General features: G+C 44.5%; 2 protein-coding genes across 6 annotated transcripts; both read right to left on the bottom strand.

Moving 5' to 3' along the window:
• Positions 1-829: 829 nt before the first annotated feature.
• Positions 830-4,486, bottom strand: ndufa13 (NADH:ubiquinone oxidoreductase subunit A13). Its single transcript, XM_086129936.1, has 5 exons — positions 4,335-4,486; positions 3,328-3,406; positions 3,167-3,238; positions 2,061-2,130; positions 830-1,044 (listed from the first exon to the last, which is right to left on the bottom strand). The coding sequence occupies exons 1-5, from the start codon at positions 4,426-4,428 to the stop codon at positions 925-927; spliced, it is 435 nt and encodes a 144-aa protein (XP_085986062.1). The 5' UTR covers positions 4,429-4,486; the 3' UTR covers positions 830-924.
• Positions 4,487-4,897: 411 nt separating this feature from the next.
• LOC147195213 (transcriptional repressor p66-alpha-like) lies at positions 4,898-20,593 on the bottom strand. 5 transcript variants are annotated; one of them, XM_086129656.1, is made up of 11 exons: positions 20,433-20,593; positions 12,379-12,863; positions 10,819-10,954; positions 10,581-10,709; positions 9,943-10,020; positions 9,737-9,856; positions 8,850-9,032; positions 8,475-8,733; positions 7,620-8,005; positions 6,650-6,896; positions 4,898-6,044 (listed from the first exon to the last, which is right to left on the bottom strand). In XM_086129656.1, the coding sequence occupies exons 2-11, from the start codon at positions 12,858-12,860 to the stop codon at positions 5,905-5,907; spliced, it is 2,160 nt and encodes a 719-aa protein (XP_085985782.1). In that variant the 5' UTR covers positions 12,861-12,863; positions 20,433-20,593; the 3' UTR covers positions 4,898-5,904. The 5 variants fall into 5 exon arrangements, with proteins under 5 accessions (XP_085985782.1, XP_085985786.1, XP_085985785.1 ...); XM_086129660.1 differs by having other exon boundaries at positions 6,785-6,896; XM_086129659.1 differs by having other exon boundaries at positions 8,850-9,029.
• Positions 20,594-22,436: the final 1,843 nt, after the last annotated feature.

The raw sequence follows: 22,436 nt of genomic DNA, 5'->3' as shown, positions 1-22,436 counted from the left end.
GAGTCATTTCTCAACTTGTCTTCCGTGCCATGTCATGCCTGTTGAGTGTTGCTTTACTTCATATTAAGAAACTACTGCACTAAAACAATTCATAAATGTACAGTATATCATATGCTTTTATTTTTGTTGTTCTCAGTATAAATAACACGTACCCTGACTGTTCTACTCTTTGAATAAAAACACTTCATTCAAGCGTTAGGGAGTGCAAGGGGTTATGATGGAGGGGTGTTGCAAATCATGAAGACCTGCAAAGTGGTATGATAGCATTGTTTCATACATGTCCTCGGCTAGGCCTCAGCTTCAAAATCAGTCCTTGGACCTTGGCCTCGGAGACAAGTCCTTGGTCCTTGGCCTCGGAATATTTCTGAAGTCCTTGGCCTTGGCCTCGGGTTGCCGGTCCTTGGACAACACTGGAAATTTGCCCTTAAAGCCTGCCAACTGAGTTGAATCCTAAGAATAACTCTCCAAACTTAAAATGACTGGTTGATTTTCTCCCTCACACTAAAATGACACATTGGAAATGTGAAAGCCTTACTTGAAATGGGGTTAATTTAATACCTTAAGTAAAACCGAAAGCCTCTTCAAAACAGATTCCGCTGCCTGTGTAGTATAGTATTGAATTGACAATTTTCAAACTTGAAATCAAATCCACATTCAGTAGTATCAAAATTTACTATCTGCACATTTTAAACTAGCTTCAGATTTCTATCGATTTAACCTGCCCGGCCTGAAATGTTAACTTACAGGCGCATGGGAAACGTGAGCCCATCAAAATGCTCAGTCCTTAAGTCAAAGTAGTTCGTACACAGACACACAAAATGCCAGGAAGTGGGAACAAAAAAATGCATGTTTAATATTGAACATTTACAAAGTAGACGATGACACGGCCGTTGGATCCACATGCTGTCGAGGAAGTGGGATGATTTAAACATACCACAAGAAGCCAAAGCGCTTATGTAAAAACTCTTCCCGTGGCCTGAGGTTGAAAAGCTCCTCTGACATGGGAGCCACCCAGCGATCTGTGTGGAAGACGCTCTCGCCCACCTGGAGGAAGATTCATGTTTGCTTCCGTTGATTATTCCAAGCGGCAGAAGGGGTATCATTGTGAGAATGAGCTCTTTGTATAATATTAGGTCACAAGCTCTGCATTGGTGCCTCAGTGTGTGGAATAAGATGGCATTTTTGGTGTAAAAATGGCATTCAATTACATATTTTCAGTAATGGGGCCGCTATCATGTTTAATTTCACACCTGAGTTCCAACAAGCACTAAATTGACTGCCATTTTTGACATCACATCAGCAGTGTATTGAGGAAAAAATATATATCCATGAATAAACCGGTTTAGGGCTGCAAGTAGTTTGTTATTTTGTTGAATTAAGCAAAGAAAATTTTAATTCCTATCTGTTTAAAAATGGCACATTTCAGATTGATAGTATAGAAAATGCCCAAATTACGATTTAGTTGCTTGTTTGGTGTGGAAAATGAGTACAAATATTGATCATTGTTTTCCAAAGTAAAAGATGTTGGCAAATGACTCATTTTTGATAAAAGTCCGCATTCATGGAGAAGCCCATAAAATTGGGAATATTTACACGTGAGCCTACCATTTTGTGAATTATAATGATTTGATAATCGATTAGTTGTCAATCATTGTGCCTCTGAAGTGTTTGCATTTTGTATTTGTGTTTAAGGGGCGTGGCCTCGCAGGCGATGCCTGGTTGACAAGCTACAAGTTGCGTCTGGGCGTGAGTCGTCACCTGCAGCAGCTCATTTTGTACTTGGGCTTATGACTGCTTGTCACGTTTAATGACTGGCTTCAAGTGCCTCGACCACGCCCTCTCCTCGAAGGGCAATCATGACGTGCGTCCATGACTCCTTTGTGTTGTTGTTTTTTAACCGCCCGAGTGACAAGCAGTTAAAAAGCACTGGTATGTGGAAATGCATGAGCTCCATTCCAAGTACTTGGAAGCCCCATCGATTTCAGAGCGAGTGCATTAATATTGCTCATGACACAATGGAAAATGACAACCAGACATTTTTTTTTGTTGTTGGTTTTTACCTTCCACCCGGGAACATCCTTCATGAGAATCGCCTCCTCTTCTAAATTCTCCCTCAGCATCCGCAAGTTCCTGACAAAAGAATGAGAACAGTTAAAACAGATACAAATGGCACATACAAACCAAGCCATATTTCTTTCAAATACCACACTTGTATTTGAAGCAAGGCATTTGCAAGAAGGCATTAATAATTAGAAGAGAATTGTCAGTTTGGTGTTAAAAATGGGAACGGGATCCCGTTAAACTCGCATTGGCAATTTCTATTGTCCTATTCTGGTTTCCCCTCAATGATGCGGTGTAGCGCGAGGGAGAACCATTGGGCATGATGGTAAATTTCTATTTCACTTTTTTTTTTAATTCAACTAATAAATGAATGGACTTTTCTTCATTTATTGAGACACGCTTTCATCATCGTCACACTGTCCTCAACAAACCATGTTAAACATTATCTGTTTTTTTGTATCAAGTGGTTTTGCCTTCTTTCAAAGAGTCAGTTTTTTTCTTGGCATGCACGCTATTGACTTGCAAGCGAGTTGGTGGCTAGAATTCGAGTGGCACAACCTGTTCTTCAGCCACCCGGGAGGGCAAATGAGGTGTCTATTTGAGATGAGGTCATGTTATTATTGGATCAATCTATTCGACTCCGGGCCACTATTTGAGGAATGATGACCGTAAGGATGTACACTCAACCAGTTTACAGTAGGTGAACAACCACAATGTATGTGGGGTTTTTGGGGGGGGTTCTTCACGGTTCCACTTCGAAAAAAGACACATACTCCATGAAAAACCCATTCATTCCTATGGGGAGCGCGCCCTCTACTGCTAGGATATGGTACTGCACACAACCCACTCTTCTATGCAGATCGTTTGACCACAATTGATGAACCCAATGGCCAAGAACCAACTTCGGATCCCCATTTTCACCCAGAATGGACATCTAAATGGCAATTTCGACCAATTCCGCCAAACAGTTCAAAATTTTAGCGTCACCCACATTCAGTCAAACCCCGATCTGCAGGCTGCAGTCAGATGCAAATTGCTCCCGTGCGCTACAATCAACCGGAAAGTGCATCGTGACTGGTCCACCGTATTTCTGTTTTCCCTTTACCTGCGGTCTTGCTCCGCCTGCATTAGCGGCATCATAGCTATCCTGGCTTCCAGCTCCTCGATCTGCAAGCGCCTGAGGGTCACAAAAGACACAACATTTTAACATCAGTCTCCACATACCACGGTTCCCGCAAAATACAGCAAACACACAGAGGTTCCTACCGCCTCTCCCGGTTCCACTTGAAAATTCTCCAGTAGCCGAACAACATGAGGCCGATGCCAATGCCAAACATGCTATAACCTGTTGAATGAGGATTTGTGAGTCTAAGCGCATAGGTAGGTGATTCCCAACCACTGTGACGCTGCAGTGGGAAATGATCCAATACCACTTAATCTGTCCAAAACTTTTTAATGATGTATCTTTGTTCATTTATCCAATCCAATCCAATTTATCTATGCGAGCGGCATACGGTGACAGGCAAAAAACCAAAAAAAAAAACCTATAAAACAAATCTAATACTCTAATACTAATATATATACAGTATAAACTTGTGTATCCATCAGTTGCCATTTATACAATGGAATAATAGCTTTGTGTTTAACTAAAGAGGCCATCATTTCAACACTGAGTAAATTGCAGAGGTGGGTGACTTGAATGGGACTTAAGTGGATATTTTCAGACTTGGAACTTGCTTGGCTAGAACTTAAGACTTAACTTTGATGTCTTTAAGCTCACGCGATAAGTATCTTCTTTTTATGTTTAGAAAAAACAATAGAAATTAGTGCTTCCACCCTCAATTAAAATCCATTTCATTTATGGATATCATTTCCCATAGAGGGCGGTCCGGTAGTCCAGTAGTCCTCCAGCACCCCCCGCGACCCTCGTGAGGATAAAGCGGTTCGGATGATGAATGAATGAATGAATGAATGAATTTCCCATAAAAATTAAAGCCTGGCTTTCAGCTATTGAGGATGGAAGGAAATGCTTACCATGCAAATGATGCGAGATCAATAATAATCATCAACATACATGTAGAGAACATCTTCGCATTGTGAATAGTGTACCCATTTAAGGAGTTTTAAACAAAGTCAGTTATTTCTGTATTCAGCCCATTGCCGTAACCTGTTAGTATTAGCTTTAGCATTGAGCCGAATAAAGTAATGATAGCCCGTGTGCTTAGTAACTACAAAGTCGGTCGATTTAGCAAGACTCAATGTGGTGCGTGTACCCGAGAGTCCTCTTTTGGGTAGATTTCTCTTGTAGTCGAAGGCGGCATAACCTCCGGGCGGAGCCATGTCCTGCTTCACCTTGGAGCTCGCCATCTTCACCGGGCCTCCACGGTACAAAACAAAACGGTGACATCACTTGAACATCTCTTCTTCTCTTTGACTACAACGAAGGGCGTTCGAGCGCCCCCACGCGACTACCTTGAAAAAATATGAAATCACCGGCCAACAGCAACCAGCCTGCATTGCTTCCACTCTCGTGCACAGGTTTCAAATTCAAGGCCCGGAGGCCAAATATGGCCCGCCACATTATTTTATGTGGCCCACCATTTTGGTGGTAATTGAGGATTACCGGTCTTTTCTGACCGGTCGAGTGACTATTTGTCCAAAAAAAAAAAAAAAAAAAAACTACGGGCAGGTTTAATTCCCATAAAATCATACAGCTGGAGTGAAATCATTTTCACATTGTTTTGCGTGACATGAAAGGATCTCGGCAGAAGTTAATCACGGAACCCGTTCCAGAGACACTTTGCTTATTCATACATTGCACACAGAGCAAATGAGAGCAAGTTAAAATGTATCTTTTTATTTATTTAGGAGCTAGGAAAAAGTTAAACCAAAATAATTATTAACAATAATTTGCACAATACATTTTCGGCTGAGTAGCAGACAAAATATGCAATGTGGTGAGAAGTTATAGGATTAAAAATAATAATTGGCTTGTGCTTGCTGGGTTCACAGTTGGATATAGTGTCTTCCAATTTTAATTTATGGATCATGGTCTCTGGTTTTAGGATGGACAAATTCAGTTCCTCTGTGTTTGCATTTTGTCAGTGAAAATGTGACACCCAAATTGAAATGCCAACATTGACATAAATATAAAATAAGCAAATTACAGATGGTAATTACAGATGGCTTGAGCGACATCACCACACGTTGTTAGCTAAGGTGCAAAATGAACATTAGGTGTTAAATGTAGGCATGCTATTAAACAGAAAGAAACAGAAGCAGAAAGCAACTCTTCATTTGTGGAAACCACAATTTAGAAAGTAAAAAAAACAACAACAACAGTCCTCCCCCCAAAAAAGAATAACAAATATAACTTAATGTAAATACAAAATAAATTCAACTATTCAACTACAGGGATGAATGCAAGGAAACATTTACATCTTTAATCTGGTGTGATTTGCTTGAAGCAATGTGTATTTTTATTGGGTGGGCATGACTCCAACCAAGCATTCAAGTCACTCATGTGACTCATTTTGGTGCAAAACTAAATCATTACCTGACGACCCAGACAGGGAGAACAAAGTACCAAGTTTCATGTATTTTTGTTGTTGTTGTTGTTTTCTGCCCCAGTCAAATCAAACAATATGAGGCACACCAAAACCTTTAAATGAACAGTAAAGGAGAAAATCAAATCAAAACAAAAAAAAGATAGGAAGGTTTCTTCACTGTTCAAGAGATTGTATTTGCCAAACTGTCCTTCTGGGTTCGCTGTTGACCATGACATTGGGAAAAGCAAAGATTGGGTCGAGCTGGCTGAGGGGTTGACTTATTTGTATTCTTTCTCTATTTCCACGTGTTTGCAGTCTGCGAGATAGACGAGCGAGAGGGTATCATGTCCAGCAGGTACTCCCTCTGGCGTGCGTCTACGCTGGCCGAGGTTTTGTGTCCGCTCAGGCTGGGGTTCACGTACGCCATTGTCACACCTATTGGGGGTCAAGAGCGCATGTCAGAGCAGGGCACACGTCACTTGAACATTTCGCCAGACCAACAAAGGCAAAACTGTTTTACTTTGAGGCTCTGTCCACACGTACAAGAGTATTTAATCATTTGACGGGTCATTTCTTGACTGTTTGTGAAGCGTTATTTGAACAGGGAGTCATTCATTTCTTTTCCGGTCCCAAAAAAAGGTTGAAGTCTAATCACAAATAATTACACTTCTGCTCAAAAACTTGTGCCAACTTGAAATGTCCTTTATTATTGAAAAATAAGCACTCATGTGAGGATAAGCGGTTCAAAAAAATGGATGGATGGATATTATGCATGGGCGGATCATTTCAGAGTTTTATATTTATATCCTAAAATAACGTTGGCATGTCACAGCAGCCATTCAAAAACACTCGTGTTCATGTGGACATTGCCACCTTATACAACCAACAATAGACAAAACGGGAACAAAGGAGACAGGAACCCTGGAGAAGCGTTGGATCACCAAGCGAAGGGGACTGCAATTGTCGTCGGAGGGTCGCTTTGGGCCCGACGGGAGTTTGAAAGAGAGCAGAGGTCGGGCTGCTTATGAATGCGAGTCTACCTTTGTTGCTGTTGCTCTGCTTCTTCCATGCAGTGGATGAGGCACTACCTCCGCTCATATTCCTGCTGCCGCCCACTCCGCTGCTGCTCACCTTTGAAATCTGGACAGAGCGCTGGGTCACATGCTCGTGCTTACCTGGTCGATTGACCAAGGCGGCCGCCGCCACTGCGCTCTGCAGCTGGGAGGAGGAGGAGAAGGAGTGGGGGACACTCCTGATGCCGCTGTGGGATAGCTGGCCCGGGGAGCCCTTCACGGTGGAGAGAAGACACGCACGCTACTTAACAAGTTCTGCTTCAACTCCTGTACTCAAGTACGTTGCAGAGTCTGTCGTAAATATTGAAAGTCAATGACACGAGTCACAAAATGAGACGATCGCGAGATGACAACAATATGCAACATGGCCGTGATTGCCGTGGATGCCTGGCGAGATGTTTAAATTGTCAAAACATTTGCCGTGGCAGTTCACGGTAAGGATGAGAAACCTATTCGACGGTGCGCCTTTCAGCCTGTCGCCGAAACCATAAAAGGCTACGAGAAAACAAGATTTGAATGCAGAGAAAATAATTCCTATCATTTTAAAACAGTGCTCAAACATGAGAAGAACAAAATTAAGTCAACACTGCAGATTGTTGTTTCAGCGCCAGTTAGCATTAGCTTGACCGATGCTATCAAAACAACTTGCTCCCATAGCTTTGCTAACCTTGTGGATGGAGTAAAAAAAAAAACAAATTAGCCAATAAGCTATTTTTTAAAGATCTTACTTATATGTAATTTTTCTGATGAAATTGATCATTTTTGACTCTCTGGCTAGTCAGGTCTTTTTTAGCATCGGGTCGTCATCTGCAGAATAGCCAGATATCCAATTTTGGATGTAGGAAATCAAAGTGAAAAGTCGCCAGAAAAATAAATCCAGCAGAGAAATCATCTTAGGTACACTTTGGACGCATTTGTGCTTCCCACCACCGCTGACCTTGATGGAGTGATGGTGGATGATGTTGGCCCCTCGGTGCAGGGAGGACGCTCGGGCCTGCTTCAGCTGCTGAGAGACCAGCTGCTCGGCCTTCAGCGACGAAGAGGACGACGAGCAACCGTGAGAGATGGACGAGGATGACTGCTGAATGATCCGCTGCTCGATTTCCTGCTCTTGCTGCAGCGCTTTGACGAACGCGGCTTTCAGCCGATTGGTGTGCTCGGCTTTCAAGGCCTTCTTCTGATTGGAGGACATGCAGTCTTCGCAAAGGACAGTGCCACCTTTGGCCTTGTCCTGCCTCCACCTACACGTGAAGTCGGTGTTGCACTGGGTGCACATGTTGGGGTCTCTGACGGTGGGCTTGGGCGGAGCTGACCCCGTCTTTCCTGAACGGACAGAGGGGAAACCCCAAAAAGTTTGAGAACCCTTGTTGTAGATATTCGTTGCTCAAGGGGAAATATCGCCCCCACGCCCTGATGCTAATTGGTAATCTGTGTTTCCCATTGTATGTTAACAGTCAGGTAGTGGAGGCTGTGTAGTTGCTTTTTTAGAGCATTTTGACATTTTCAAGACACTTGGGATAAAAATAGGGTCGGACAGATTTATTATTATTTTTAATCAATTTCCTCGATTACTGGACAAAATAATCGATCCTTAAAATAATCATTCAGCGTAGCCCGAGTTTGACTGCAACCTTCAGCCGAGAGTGGCAGCAGCGAGCTGGAAGCCACATTTTTGAAGAATATTTACACATATCTGTGAAGGCAGTTGAGTCGCCTGCCATCACACAGTACTCATGCGCACGCAAGTTGAAACTAATATTACAGAGCAATAATAACAACGGAACAAACATACCTCTGTGAATGCTATCCAGCAGGTTCTGGACCACTTCTTCAAGTCCTACCAGGTAGATGAACTCATTATTGGCTGCCGAGGGCAGGAAGTTAAACTCGGGAGCAGGGGGCTTTGGAGGGGGGATCTCAAGGAGCGTCTTCTCGAGTTGTTTCCGCAGAGCCAGCTTGGCCGCGGCTTGGCGGCTGGCTGGACTGTCGTTGGCACCCACCAGAGAGACGACGCTGCTTCCTGAGGTAGAAACCTTCAAACCGGGCGAGCCCTGTGAACATGGGGGGCACCAAAGTCAAACAGCCGTTCACATCTTTAGGTAATTTAGAGTCTTCAATTAACCTTTCATGAATGTGGGAGGAAGTGTTTCAGTCGTGAGATACTGACCAGTGAGTTTGCAGTACTTCCGACTCTGATGAGGCCCGCTTGCATCATGCTTCTCTGACCCTGGCCAGCAGGGGCTGAGGTCCGGGCGCCCAACAGCAGGGGAGGCGGCCCCCCTGAGCCTCCACCTCCCGAGGCGGCCAACTGCTGCTGTTGCTGCTGATGCTGGCGGAGAGCCTGGATCTGCTGTGGAGATACAGAGACAATGGGAGGTGACGACACACGCGGGGTGCCACACAAGAAGTAGCATTGGCATCCACGGCGCCAATGCGAAGGGCACAGTGAGAGAGCGAGAGAGATGCAAAACCCCATGTTCAAAGTTCCTGAGTTAGTGTTAGAGGGTGAAAGGGAGAGAAAGTAGCTTGACCTAGAATGTCCCGGGGCCGCCACACAATGACCCCTTGCCCAATCCACCGAGATCCAACTCAAGATCGGACAGTTTAAGATCTCCTTTATCCACCGCCGTGAACGTTTATATTCACCGACTGGAATCCAACCGTTCACTGGCACGGCGTATAAATTCCTCAAGTACAGATCGCTTGTGGTATTTAGCACAGATTTGGAGTCGAAGATAAAGATTTGGGAGTGAATCTCCACTTTTCAAAGGATTAGGCACCTCTCGCTGCATAATGCCGTGCTATTCTATACCACGGCAAACCACACCAGCCTCAAATTGTTACATGACGACCCCCCCCCCCCCCCCCCCCCCCCCCCCCATTCTCAACCCACCCCTTACGGTGTCGATCATAACTGAAAATAATTATCCTTGGGCAGGCAGAATTTTTTTTCCCTACAGTGCTTGTAATGGATCTCGTTAGGTTCCCCAAATTGTGATTGGTGGATGTATATTAACATGCAGATTCCTGAGCGTCCATTTCCCGACGACTCACCTGTGGTCCTCGGACCAGAGGTGGCATGATGATCTGGGAGCCATGTTTAGATGACACCTGCTGCCCTCCACGCACCAAAGGCGGAGGTATGACCGTGCCTGAACCTCGACCAGATATAATCTGTCAGCGAGACGGAGGCGGCCGGTGAGAAACGCAGTCGGCCAATGTTACGCGTGACATGTGACACTCTGAATTGTTGAGTTCACCTGCTGTGAGCCTTTGCTGCTTCCAATTGTCCCGCGTATTAGAGGAGGTGGAGCGGAGGAGCTTGACACCCCCGATGCCTGAGGAATGGTAATTATTCATTATTATTTACGCAGTACATTGACAGGGACAAAGACAAACAGCTTGAATTCGGGGGAACTGAGTCAGGGAGTCTTTTTGCTTTCTTTCTTTCTCCCATTTCTTGACGGCAAGAGTGAGAACAGGCGCAAATGATTATTATTTAAAATGGCGTTGTAATAAGTTTTTAAAAAAATGTTTAGTTGAAATATAGTAGTTGTTTATATGGTCTGCCTTAAGGCCGCAGTCACGTCCACCTTTTTTGAGTCCAAGTCAAGTCCGAGTCACAAAGGTCTGAGTCCAAGTCAAGTATGAGGTTCAAATGAGATCAAGAGTAAACCTTTTAAGACAGAAAAATAAAATTTTCACAACCACAAAATGAGAGACATTTCATTTTGCTCAACAATCTTTTCAGAGGGCATAGAGGAGGGGGGGGGGGGGGGGGGGGCGGGGGGGGGGGTGTCCGGAACACATTTCCCCATGTTGAATGGGTGCTCACTGTATGACTGTCCAGGAATGTGTGTTTGTGTATGTGTGGGAAGTGATTCTGACTTGTGCTCACCTTCTGAAGCGTGTCCCTCTGCAACTGGCTCTGTCGGAGTTTCTTCAGCAGCACCAGTTTGGCCTCCTCAAGCCTCAGCTCCTCTTTCAGCTGCTTGATGATGCGCTCCCGTTCGCCCGGGCTGCTCTTCTGCACCCAACGCATGAAATCAATCACTTCCAACAATCGCACGACTGAAGACAAATAATCGTGGCCGGGCATGCATCCTTCATGGGGCATGAAAAGCACAATATCTCACCATGAGGAGGTCTGTGTCCAATTCCTTCAAGTGGTTCAGACCATTCATAGGTGGACTTGGGGAGTCGTTATCCGACAAGATGATGACATCATCATCCTCCTCATCGGGGGATGGAGGCCGCCTCTCCCTTTTTATACTGTAGGACAAAAAGAGGGATTATGGATATTGATCATGCCCGGACTGGGTTAAATCGGGTCACTTGTATCTCGAGGCACAACTGCATGTTCCTCCTGTAATTTGCCGTCGTGTCCGAGAGCACCGCAACATATCGAGAGCTGATTCTAATAATAATAATCTCTAAAAGCTCAAAAATGTCACTTAGCATGTAGGTAAAGGTGGATTTTGGCCTGACTTCTGTGTGTAAAACGCATGAATAATTCAAATGCGATACAATATGCCAAATGTGAGGTGTACAATCGAAAGCTTACTTTTGTTTCGGACAGGCGGGACACGTGTTAGTTTTCCTCTAAAAATAAGGATGGCCTTGTGACTATGCACACACACACACATTCACAGATAATGCAGTTTTATGAAGCATAAGTTGGTGCGTGAAAAGATGAGGCCTTTCTGCCTGAGCCACCCTCTTGCTGTGTATGCGTATGCATTTCCTCGGGGCTTAGTGCCATCATCACTTCCTGTGGATTAATCACGACTTCCAAAGTAGTCACATGACCTCAAAGTCATTCTCACGTGACTCACTTTTCCTCCAATACAACCCCACCTCCCCTCCCTGCTTCTTCCATGGAAGTGGCCATGGCAACAGCCAGCTGGAACCGGTTTTATGACACACGACTTCATTTTGTATGCGTGGACTTTTTAGGGTTCAGATGTTGATTTGAGGGCAAAATGGAGGCGGACCGAAAGCTCAAGTCAAGAGTCACCGAGTACTGTGACGGTCTATTCTGTCGGATGTAAGGAAAAAAACAAAACAAAACAAAACAAACAAATCAGTCAAACTTTAAAAAGTCTGTTTATGTCCAAAATAATTAAATGATATCAATTTTACATTAGGATCAAACAAGCACCCTGCGATGTCTGATCAAGTTTCGCGCAATGCCAGCACTCGTCACCTTGATTGGGGTGGTTTATTTTTCATGTCGTAATAATGACGCAGGAAGCTCCACCTAATTGAATATGTCAGTTGGAACGAGATGTACATACAGCCAATCATTTTATAAAGCACATGTCCTCATTGGGGTCGTGGGTACACTGGAGAATACCCCGGCCGGGAGGCAGGTACAACCTAGGTTGGTTGCTGGCCATTTACGAGGACACACACACACACACACACACACACACACACACACTAATAATAATAATAATAACAATAATAATAACAACAATTTTATTTGAGTGGCCCGGTGGGCCAGTGGTTAGCGCGTTGACCTCACAGTGCAAAGGTCGTGGGTTTGATCCTGGCTCCGGCCTACCTGTGTGGAGTTTGCATGTTCTGCGTGGGTCTTCTCCGGGTACTTAGACTAATTTGGCTGGACTCACTTGACAGATTTTTTTTTTTTTTTTTTTTTTAAACATGCTTCCAAGGAGTGAACAGTTTCTTACCCTTTGGAAGTGCTCATGTCCACCGGTTGCTCTCCAGTCTGGATCTCTACTTTGATGGTTGCCTTCACCTCGCTGGCAGCCAACATGCCACTGGACACTTTTGGTTCGGTGGGCTGAAATCGGTTCGTGTTCTCCACATCCTTCTCCACCTTCAGCTCGCTCTTTGCTCTGTCATTGCATTCAGTTTGATTGTCCAAGCTCGCTTCGCCGGCAGCCTCGGCTTTCACCGGCTGAGATTCCAAAGGCGGCGCCAACTGCCCCAGCTCCTCATTTGATCCAGTCCCAGTCAGACTTTGACCATCCTCTTCCGGTTGTGGTTCAGGTCTAACTGAAAGTGTCTCCTGGGCTGTGGGTTGAGACTGTTCCAACTTGGGCTTTTTGCTTCCATTGCCAGGGCTGGAAGGTTCTCTCGTCTGCGGTGCCACATCTCTCTCCAGTGCCCTCTTCTGGCTGCGTGTCTGGCGGACGGCTTCCTCAGACATCCCCTGTGGACGCATCACGAAAAGGATTTGGTGACGTATGTGGATTTAGCGGGAGAGTCCAAACATATCTACAGAGTGGGTCAAAGATCAAGATATGTTCACTCATACCAACAGTGCAATTTGTGATCAAACAAGCCATGCTTCCAACACAAACTCTTACCGCCTAAAATAACTGAAACGTATCTTGGCCGAAAACTCATCAGTCGTCGAGAAAGTTATCACTGTTCATTTTTCGGCACGCATCAGGGGGTCATTGTTGAACTATGATTGGCTGTAGACTGAAGGATATCATTTCCTAAATCCTAAAATAAACACTCTAGGTTACAATCCCTAATGTTCAGGAGCAGAGTATCGTGCAAGATTTCAACACATTGAGAATCTGGAATTGATGCGAGTGGTAAGACTGCTTTTCTTGTTCTTGTTTTATGATGCCAAGCGTAGCCAGCCAGCGGAAAATCACGGCGAGCGGTGACTGCAAGTACCATACATTATTTAATTTAATGATACAAAAGGGGGTTTCTCATTTTCATGTGAAAAGTGAAGGAAACTACTTCCCCAAACACTAACCGTCTGTCATGCATGATCACATATAAGGGTGAGAACACAATTTTCAGTGACGAGTCGCGGCTGCTACCCTGAAACAATGCTTTCAATGTTAATAAATTAAGAGCAACAAGCAGTTTTGCTTGTAACCGTACAACACGATTGCTTCTTATATCTAGACCAGGTATGGGCAACTTAAATAGTGGAGGGGGCTACAATTTTTCATCCGCACAAGATATTGTAGGACCCACACACTTCCTAACCTCATGAGTGACATTGTAAATATGGACAAATTACATGTTGGCCCGTGAAAAGTGAAAATCCGCATATGACTGATGTCCATTGAAATGCATTTGGTAAATTGGGCTACCCCCCCCCCCCCAAAAAAAGTTGATAAACCTCCCACAAACAAAACAAAAAAACATCATATTGTTGCCCATCCCTGATGTAGACTAATTGGTTTTAGAGTGTGTATAGCTTAGTGGTTTGTTGATTTTAACTATAAACAATCAATCAGTACATTTACTTCAAAGGACAGCATTCTTAAAACACAACCTCACAATCCAACACTGTTCAGTTTCGCATGGACACAGTTACAGCTATATGCCACTTTGACAGGACACGAAACAACACATTCTGGTTCCAGAACCCGAAATAAGTCCTTCTTCCAGTCAACACAAGAGTCGAGCAAAACTGTACCAAAGGTTGACATGTTCTGAGTCTCACCAACGCAGTATGCAGTGGGAGACGACCTTTGCCCATACTCTCATTCACAGACAAGATAGTCTGAGATGCACACCAGAATCGGTCGCTTGGAATATCCAGTAGAAACTTCCAATCTAGCATCCACATTAAGTGCATCAATGTCCAACATCATATTCATGCATACAGAACACTGCCTGCCTATTGTACCAAGGCCCACAGTCTGCCCGGCGATAAGTGACAGCATTGTTTTTATTTTAAGGAAGACAAAATTTAAATCGTGGCGATATGCATGAAGTGCACAGAAGTTAGCTATGATGGTGTGTATAGTAGTCGCAACATAGCATACGGCTGAGTAAGGTTTTTTTTTTGTGTTTTTTTTTTTAATACATACTCTTACATCACTAAAACACACATGATATGACCCTTCCCGGGATTCAGGAGGACACACAAAGCACTTTTCCCGAGAACTGGTTTAAACCAGTTGGCTGGTGTGTGTGTGTGTGTGTGTGTGTGTGTGTGTGTGTGTGCGTGCGTAAGCATGCGTGTGCTGCTGAGGGAGAAGCCGAAGCTAGTTTTAACCCTCCAGGTGCCGGAGCAGACACTTGGCTTCCACAGTGGCAGCCATTACAGTGTCTACACGTGTGGACAGTGTGTGCGTCTGCATGTGTGTGTGTGTGATGGCAATGGAGGACGTACTGTAGCGGTGAGATGATGGCGTTACACACGGAGGGAACGCCGCCTTGTACCCCGGGACCTCAAGCCAACTTCATCTTTCTTACACGGGGTCTCAATGGTGAAATGGTTTCACATTTCAACTCTGAGGGCTTTTTTTTTTTCATGCATTTCCTTTGAGACCCCCCACCTCCCACACACACTCTCTCTCTTAACACATGGATCAGAAACCATGTATGAATATGGCATCAAATGCAACTAGTTAGAACCTCTGAAGACAACGTAAACTGAAATAATAGACCAAATACAGCATGTTGCGTATCGGCGATGATGTGTACTGTACACAGCTTATATTGCGCCACAACTGTTACTCATTTTCCTCAACAGCTCTTACAGTATGTAGCGCAAAAGTCAAGTACTACGCTGTGTAACCAATAAATAAAAGCAAACTGAATGCACGCTTTTGGATTCCTTCCGAGGTGGGCAACCAAGTTCATCATGAAGCCCCACGTCAAGTCGAAAATCTCAACATTGAGGAGTTATGAGGGCCGAGCATTTCACTAAATTTCCTTGCTCTGCTACAGGGGAAATGAAGAATTTTCTTCGTTTTGTGACACTTATTCCTAAAGAAGGAGGTGCCTCAATGAGAGGTGTTAGGTGTCCAAGTGGGTCAAAAAAGTTCCAGGAGTGCCGTCATTCATTTTGGGTTGTCGTGGCCATCTTGATGTCATCCACATCTTCAAACGCATCTTCCCTTAATGGCACTCTTGAGCTTGGAACAGAGGGGAGTATCATACGGAGGGAGGTCGGGCGAGTCGGAAGTTTGTTCCAGCATGACAATGTTCTTCTTGGCCAGGAACTGACAGATGCTCATGACATTGCGAGCAAGTGTGCTGTCATGAAGCAGCCACTTGCTAGCCTGCCACAACGACTGTATCGCCTCTTCTCTTCTCAAGATCATTTTGTAGGTGCGCTGCTTGATCGTCTGGCCCACATTGACGGGGAAAACTTGTAGTTTGGGTTTGAAATATATTATAGTGGTATTCTGTTGCACCGTTGTCAAAAAGAAGTCTCACAAAATTGACAGTGGCATTAAGTTATCTTTTACATGATAAGACACGTCTTAAAACGAATTAAAAATAGACTGCTCTGATGAATGTGAACTTTTCACCCGACAATGAACATATTTCTGTCCATGTTCTTGTTTTTGTTTCAAAACCGGACAAACGGGAGGTTGACCAGTATCTCTGAACAGATGACGTTCGACCCGAGGTTCTACGATACTTGATCAAGTTGTCCTAAAACGCCTGCACTCATGCGCAGCAGCCTAAAATGGAGCCTGCAGAGAAGCCAGAACATTGGCCGAGGACACAAACACCCTCAGTGAGTCTTGTGTTGGGTGGCACCACAACGAGGTTTAAAAAAAAAAAAAAAAATTCTGGTATGTTCTGACTCAACCACTCAGGTAACTCCTGGACATTTTAACTTTACCAACATATTACCTCCATCTGACACACTGAACAGACAATGTCAGCAGAGTTATGTCATGACACGTAGCCCGGTGACGGGACAAAACCTTCTCCACTCTTCTTCATAGATCGGACCATTCACCAAGGCTGACCGCCATTTGTTCACAGACAATGCCGCAATGATTGTTTATACTGCTGTTGCTGCAGGAAGTGCTCCTTCCAATATGATGCAAAGAGGCAGGAACAGTGCAAAGAGTAGTCACAGCGACGCCACCAAGGAGCTGACCACGCCACCATACCCAAAAGGAAGGCAGTCGAAGTTAATTACCAAACAGTGATCAAAAATAATTACTGCCACGAGATGCGGACGCGACGAAATGAGAACAATATTAAACTGACGGCTCAATCGAGAAATTCTGAAAGAGAAAACACCTCTACTAATTTCTGCCTCAAAGAGGAAAGCATCAAGTGTGCCAAACAGGCATGAAGTGGACGAAACAAGAAACTGGCACACACACACACACACACACACACACAAATTAAATGGGTATCAGCGCCATCATTCTGTGTGCGACTAATTTGAAAGACTATTTTACAATCTACTATGCTAAGTATTTAGCAAGCATTCAAAATGGATGAAAACTCTGGCATGTGTATGATGTGCATTCAAGTGTAAAAGTAATGCAAGTTTTTGTTTTTGATAAGAAAACAATACCATTCTGCGACTGCATTGTTATGAGGGCAGTTGGGCTAACATAAGCCCATCTGATAAGTGATGAGATATTATATGACACAAGACCTTAGTATTTCATCAGAAGTACAAACATTGCCACCGCTGAAGTTAAATAACCATATCTTCTGCCTTGACAAGAAACGCCGCTTGAGCTTTGTCAACACAACATGAACACACACATGCTCGTGCACACACGCACACACGCTGGCTTCCTTTATGAGAAACCCGTCAGAAAAGAAGGTTTGAAATGCTTAATCCTTCATATACAGAATGACAATGTTTGATTAAAATTGTTCTGAATTGATCAACGATTCTCAAACGGAGCCTTAACTTTGGGGTCTGCAAAATAATACGCAATAAATTCTGTTGTACAATAAGGCCAAAAAAAAAGGACTCCTCCTATCTCAGGTTTAGGCCAATTACAATCTCTTGATGTACGACTGCGACACAGTACATAAATCTGATATCATTGCGTTTGTGGATCATTTCTTGGTCTCTCGTTCTTCTCTCATGTCGAAATGTACAGGTGAGGGAAAGCAATGCAGATTGGAAGCACAAACATGGGGGTCAAAAGTTTAGAGAGAGTGGCCAAAACTCCGCTTTTGCAACATACAAATGGGCAAACCAGTTTGCCATTTTTTTGCGCCGTTCAAAAAGGGAGTGCCTAAAGGTAGGGGTCGGGCGATAAGAAACGGGTATTGGTATCGGGCCGATACCTGCCTTATTTCAAGGTCTCAAGCATCAGCATGGCAGTCGATACCAGTGACTTAGACCAGGCACTGGTATTAACATCCTTATAACTTCATTCAGTAAATCTATTGCACCATGCAATAGATTTTGGGAACCGGTTGTCATTACCACCATAAATATGAACAATAGGTAGATATGACACGCCCATGTCTACGGCGACGTTAAGGCTTGTACGGGCAAAGTGTTGCCGCATTCCATATTCGTGGACGTCACAACCCCCCCTCGAAAAATTGAGGATGTTCATTCATGACAGCACACATTTTGGATTTGGCAAAAAAAAGTAAGCATCGTGAAAATCGGTTGAAAAATGAGCAAGTTGTGACTTATTTTCAATGTACATGCATTGCCTCTGATGGGAATGTTGCCGTGTTGCGCGGTGCATGACGTCAGATTTCTTCTTCGTGACTTATTTTTTTTCTTCTTCCGTCTTAGTCATGTACGTCATTACGTCGGTACCCCCCCCCCCCCCGACCCCCAGTGTTCAGCCTGCAACACCAAAGTTGATGTAAATTTCCAAGTTGATGTAAGCAGAGCAACACATCACAACATGGACATACATAAAGTCCTTTATCGGTAGTCGTTTTGTAAAATACACTAAAAGCAATATACCGTAACGTACGGTCATCATTTATTTATTTGTTCAATATGAAACCAGCTGACGGTGATCCGGCACGCTGTTATGCAACAACAATGACGTGATTAATGGGACAATTGACATTCTTGGCATTCAGCTTAAGGTCCATGTACTTTTATGCTCATTGTTCTCGCTAGCACTGGTGAGGCTAAACTGTGCACTATTTGACATCTGTGCACTAAGTGCAAAGCACTCGATGTGAGCTCGAAGAATTTTAATGTTACTCGGAGTACTTGCATGCAGTTGGCAACTCGTGCTCAGTTTTGCCTCGCTAGTAAGATGTAGTTGTCCTACGAGTATGCCAACGTTGTACTACTAGTGGCTTTAAAATGGACATTAAGCCGTACAAAATTGTTCTAGCATTTAATCCATACCAGAGATGTGGAAGTCCTTTCAGATTTTTTTTTTCAAATTCTCATACTAGTAGGCAAAAATTGCCCATTGTATTGGAAAAAAATGCTACTCATGAGACATGACAAATGCCCCTTAATCTGCTGAAATGTCCTACGAGTGAGGACAAATTGTGCACTAGTAAATGGACCTTAAGCGGGTATTGTTTGATTTCCGGCCAGGCCCGATCCACATGGAAAGGTGTTTTAGTGTTTCTGCAAAGGTTTTTAGAGGTTTTGTCCTCAAGATGTACAACCTGAACTAGCTGCCAGCCAATCACAGGGCACACATAGTTAAACAATCATTCACACTCACAATCACACCTAGGGACAATTTAGAGTGTTCAATTAACCCAACGTGCATGTTTTTGGAATGCAGGTGGAAACCGGAGTACCCAGAGAAAACCCACCCAGCAGCCGGGAATCGAAACCCCAGACCTCTGCACTGTGAGGTGGACATGCTAACCAGTCGACCACCGTGCCACCAACTAGTTGAAAATGAATACGGCTCCATCCGATTCATCAAGAAACCGAGGTCCCTCTGCATCCCTTTTGTGCCAGCCGTCCTGGATCTTTTCTGACACACCTTGGAAAACATTGAAGCCATGGAATATTTGACACGCTGCATGTGTACGGGGTGTGCGTGAGGGTCTGCGTGCGCGTGCAGGCGCGCGCGTGCACCGCACGTGTGCGTGTTCAGCTTTAAGAGGAGGAAGACTACGGTTGTCACAGCGAGAAGTAGGAAGATTAGCAACTAGATAGCAGAACCAAGACTGGTGGCTGCCATGGGCTTCAAGCGGACTGCAACCTCCGCCGTCCAAGCTCCACCGCCCCGCTAGAGCCCAGAAAGCAAAGTCGGCCCTTTAAAAACTAAAGCCAGCCCACAGTACATGTGCAACTAGCCGGCTTTTTCATGTTGACACCGCCTCAGAGGAGGTGAGCTCGCGAAGGAGTTAGCGAGCTAACGTTAGCTTCGCCGCACAAACAACAACAAGCAGTCACTAGAGCACGCATGTTCAAGGCTCACATGAAGCCACCAAAAAAGGCCACAACAAAAAAAGTCCAGTCAAAGTGATCAAGAAAAACAAAAAGTCCACCGAGCGGACAGTCACTTGTAAACAAGACCCACACGGTTCAGAACCGAGCCCGAATTGCTGACCTGGCTGCTCTCCGATGCGGGACAGCCGTCATCTCAAGCGAAGGGGGCAGAAACTTTCAAAAACATCTTGTTTTCACAAAGTCAAACTTGAGTGTAGCGAATCGGGGTAGTGGTGTTTACCTTTCTGTCCCCCTCCCGAGGGAAAATGGACGGGTCGGAACTCAGTAACGTAACCGACCGGCCCACAAGCGGAGCTTGCCGCCGGCGAGGAAACGTTATAACCCTCGCTTCATTTCACCATTTCGCCGTACAAGATCCGCTCCGGTAAGCGCGACAAGCTTCAGAACATTCAAAAAAGAAACAATTTAGCCAGAGCGGGACCCCGCTCCCTTTCCCACGGCTCAACCTTTGGCTCTGCGGAGAAGTGTTACTTTTCAACAGCCCATCAGCTTCTTTATCGTCACAGATAGGTGGAGGAAGACCTGGCTCCTCTCGACGAGACCGAATAAAAGGCTCCCCTCGATCCACTCACTAAAAACTTCGGCTTCACCCCTCCAACACACACAGAGTCAACTTACTCGGTCGCTTTGTCGCCCGCTCGTCGCCGATGGTCGACCAAGGAATGTTTAATCTGCTGTTAACCTGGATAAATGGTTGCTTTTTTGAAATCAAGGGGATATCCTCTTTTTTCGGCCCTCCCCGCTGCCGCGTCTGTTGCCAAATAATGCGCCTCAACACACATGGAGCCGCTGCGTCCTCTTCAGTGGGCATGCGCACCTCGGCATACCAGGGCGACGGGATCACATCATGTAGACCGATGACCACCAAGGCTCAACAAGGTAGGAAGGATGAGCAAAGTCGGGAAGCCCCTCACAGGTCTCCCGGAGAGGGGTGGAGGGGTGACCCTGGACTGATTGCCCCTGGCACGCGACAGAATTCTCAACAAGCATGTTACAGTATTGATGTGTGCATATTACACTTGAACTGCCATAAGCAATAGCCGCACAGGGTCGGTTGTGGGAAGCAACGAAGTGCAGTGGGGCCTTGAGATAAGGGTTCCAATCATTTTGGATTTTTCATTATAGTTAGTTTTTATGTCACTTTGACTTTTGTTTTTCAAATTCAGTAAGTTTTGATCGGTTGCACCACACAATTTTGGCCTTGTAGAACTGACCTCCCATTGCAAGTCCTGCAACAACGAAAGCAGAGAAAAGTCCTGCAGCAATGACAAAACTGGCTTTACTGCTCAATCAAGCCAAGAAGCTGTGCTGGATCATCAACTTGTCAAATATGGAAGTACTGTAGTGTTAATTGCTGCAGGGTGTAAAAGAACTATCTGGAGTTCACTCAAGAAGTCTCTATTTCATACATACAGTCATCATATTCATTTCATACAACGTGTACGTCCTGTGTATGTGCTCACAATGCAAATTCATTGAAAAGAGGATCTCTCTTCTTGATCACTTCAGGTCTCATAAAACCTCAGAAAATACAAAAGCAATACAAGGTGAAGAAATGGTTTCACATTGGTTCTCTACACATTATGCGCAAAGTCTCCCTGTATGTTACACCAATCATTGATTTGAAGATATCCCTATGACATGACAAAAACACTGCCGTTGTACATGCAAAGGCATACTCTGTGTAGAACTTGCCTGGGGGCTGGGAGATGGCCAGTTTACGACCCGGTGCAGTCGCAAAATATTGTAAGTTTTTGCTGGAGAAGTGCCAATTAGCCTCAGGAAAGGCACCCACCCCAACACAACTGCTCGAGACGTAACGTTATTTGTGGAACCACCACATTCTTTCACTTAAAGCACTTGATACATATTCATTGGATGCAACTTGTGTCAACAGAATGTGTATATGTCGGCAACTAAAACAAACTAACAGAGTTCAAATTTGTTTGACCCCTTAAGTGATATTGTAAAGGATTGGTCTTCTTAATAGATATGTTTTGAACCTTCTCTTCTTGGCCTCTGAACGCAGAGCTACGTATGTCAAACATATAATGACCTTTTTATACCAGCGGTTCTGAAAAGTTTTGCAACAGGTACCATCGAAAAAAAAAACATGGCACTCCAAATAACACCATGCATGCATGTTAACACTGGTCTGCATCAAAAAATAAACAAGAATGTCATAAATATTTCCCAAACAATTTTTCCAATTGAAGCCAGTGGTATCATTCATTTTGCCCTCCATGCGCCAGTTTTTCTGTTACAAAGGACGCTATGTGCTATTTTTTTATTTTTTTTTGGAGAGGGGGTGGAGGGCATTTTACTAAGCTACTACCTAGTTTAAGAGCTATTACAGTGTAGCGTTTGTGGATGTGTATATACTGTATATATGTATGATTTGCATGTACAAGTTACCCATATACATGAAAAACATTAGCAGCCACACCAGCCGGAAGCCCCCTCTGGCTATCTTGTCTGACTTTATATTTTTCCTGCCCTCCTCCCCTTTTCGCCTTTCTTTAAGCTAACTCCAAGGGGCTCTAAAACAGTCACACAAGCCCAAAACCCAGGTCCACACACTGGCTGTCCACTCTTTATTTACATTCCTGAGGAATGAACTCA

Source organism: Hippocampus guttulatus, chromosome 14, assembly GCF_054856545.1.
Source record: "Hippocampus guttulatus isolate MCC_2025c chromosome 14, RoL_Hgut_1.0, whole genome shotgun sequence".
NCBI lineage: Eukaryota > Metazoa > Chordata > Actinopteri > Syngnathiformes > Syngnathidae > Hippocampus > Hippocampus guttulatus.
Note: the sequence above shows the minus strand (reverse complement) of the source record. Positions and strands in the feature narration are given on the sequence as shown.

Excerpts from the sequence above, each read along its gene's own strand:
- ndufa13 (XM_086129936.1), bottom strand. The coding sequence starts at position 4,428 with ATGGCGAGCTCCAAGGTGAAGCAGGACATGGCTCCGCCCGGAGGTTAT. Across the intron at positions 3,407-4,334 it reads ACCCAAAAGAGGACTCTCGG|GTTATAGCATGTTTGGCATT; the intron begins GTACACGCACCA and ends CTCATTCAACAG. Across the intron at positions 1,045-2,060 it reads AGGATGTTCCCGGGTGGAAG|GTGGGCGAGAGCGTCTTCCA; the intron begins GTAAAAACCAAC and ends ATCTTCCTCCAG.
- LOC147195213 (XM_086129656.1), bottom strand. The coding sequence starts at position 12,860 with ATGTCTGAGGAAGCCGTCCGCCAGACACGCAGCCAGAAGAGGGCACTG. Across the intron at positions 9,033-9,736 it reads CTCTGGTCCGAGGACCACAG|CAGATCCAGGCTCTCCGCCA; the intron begins GTGAGTCGTCGG and ends GTATCTCCACAG. Across the intron at positions 6,045-6,649 it reads GCAGAGCAACAGCAACAAAG|GTGTGACAATGGCGTACGTG; the intron begins GTAGACTCGCAT and ends GACCCCCAATAG.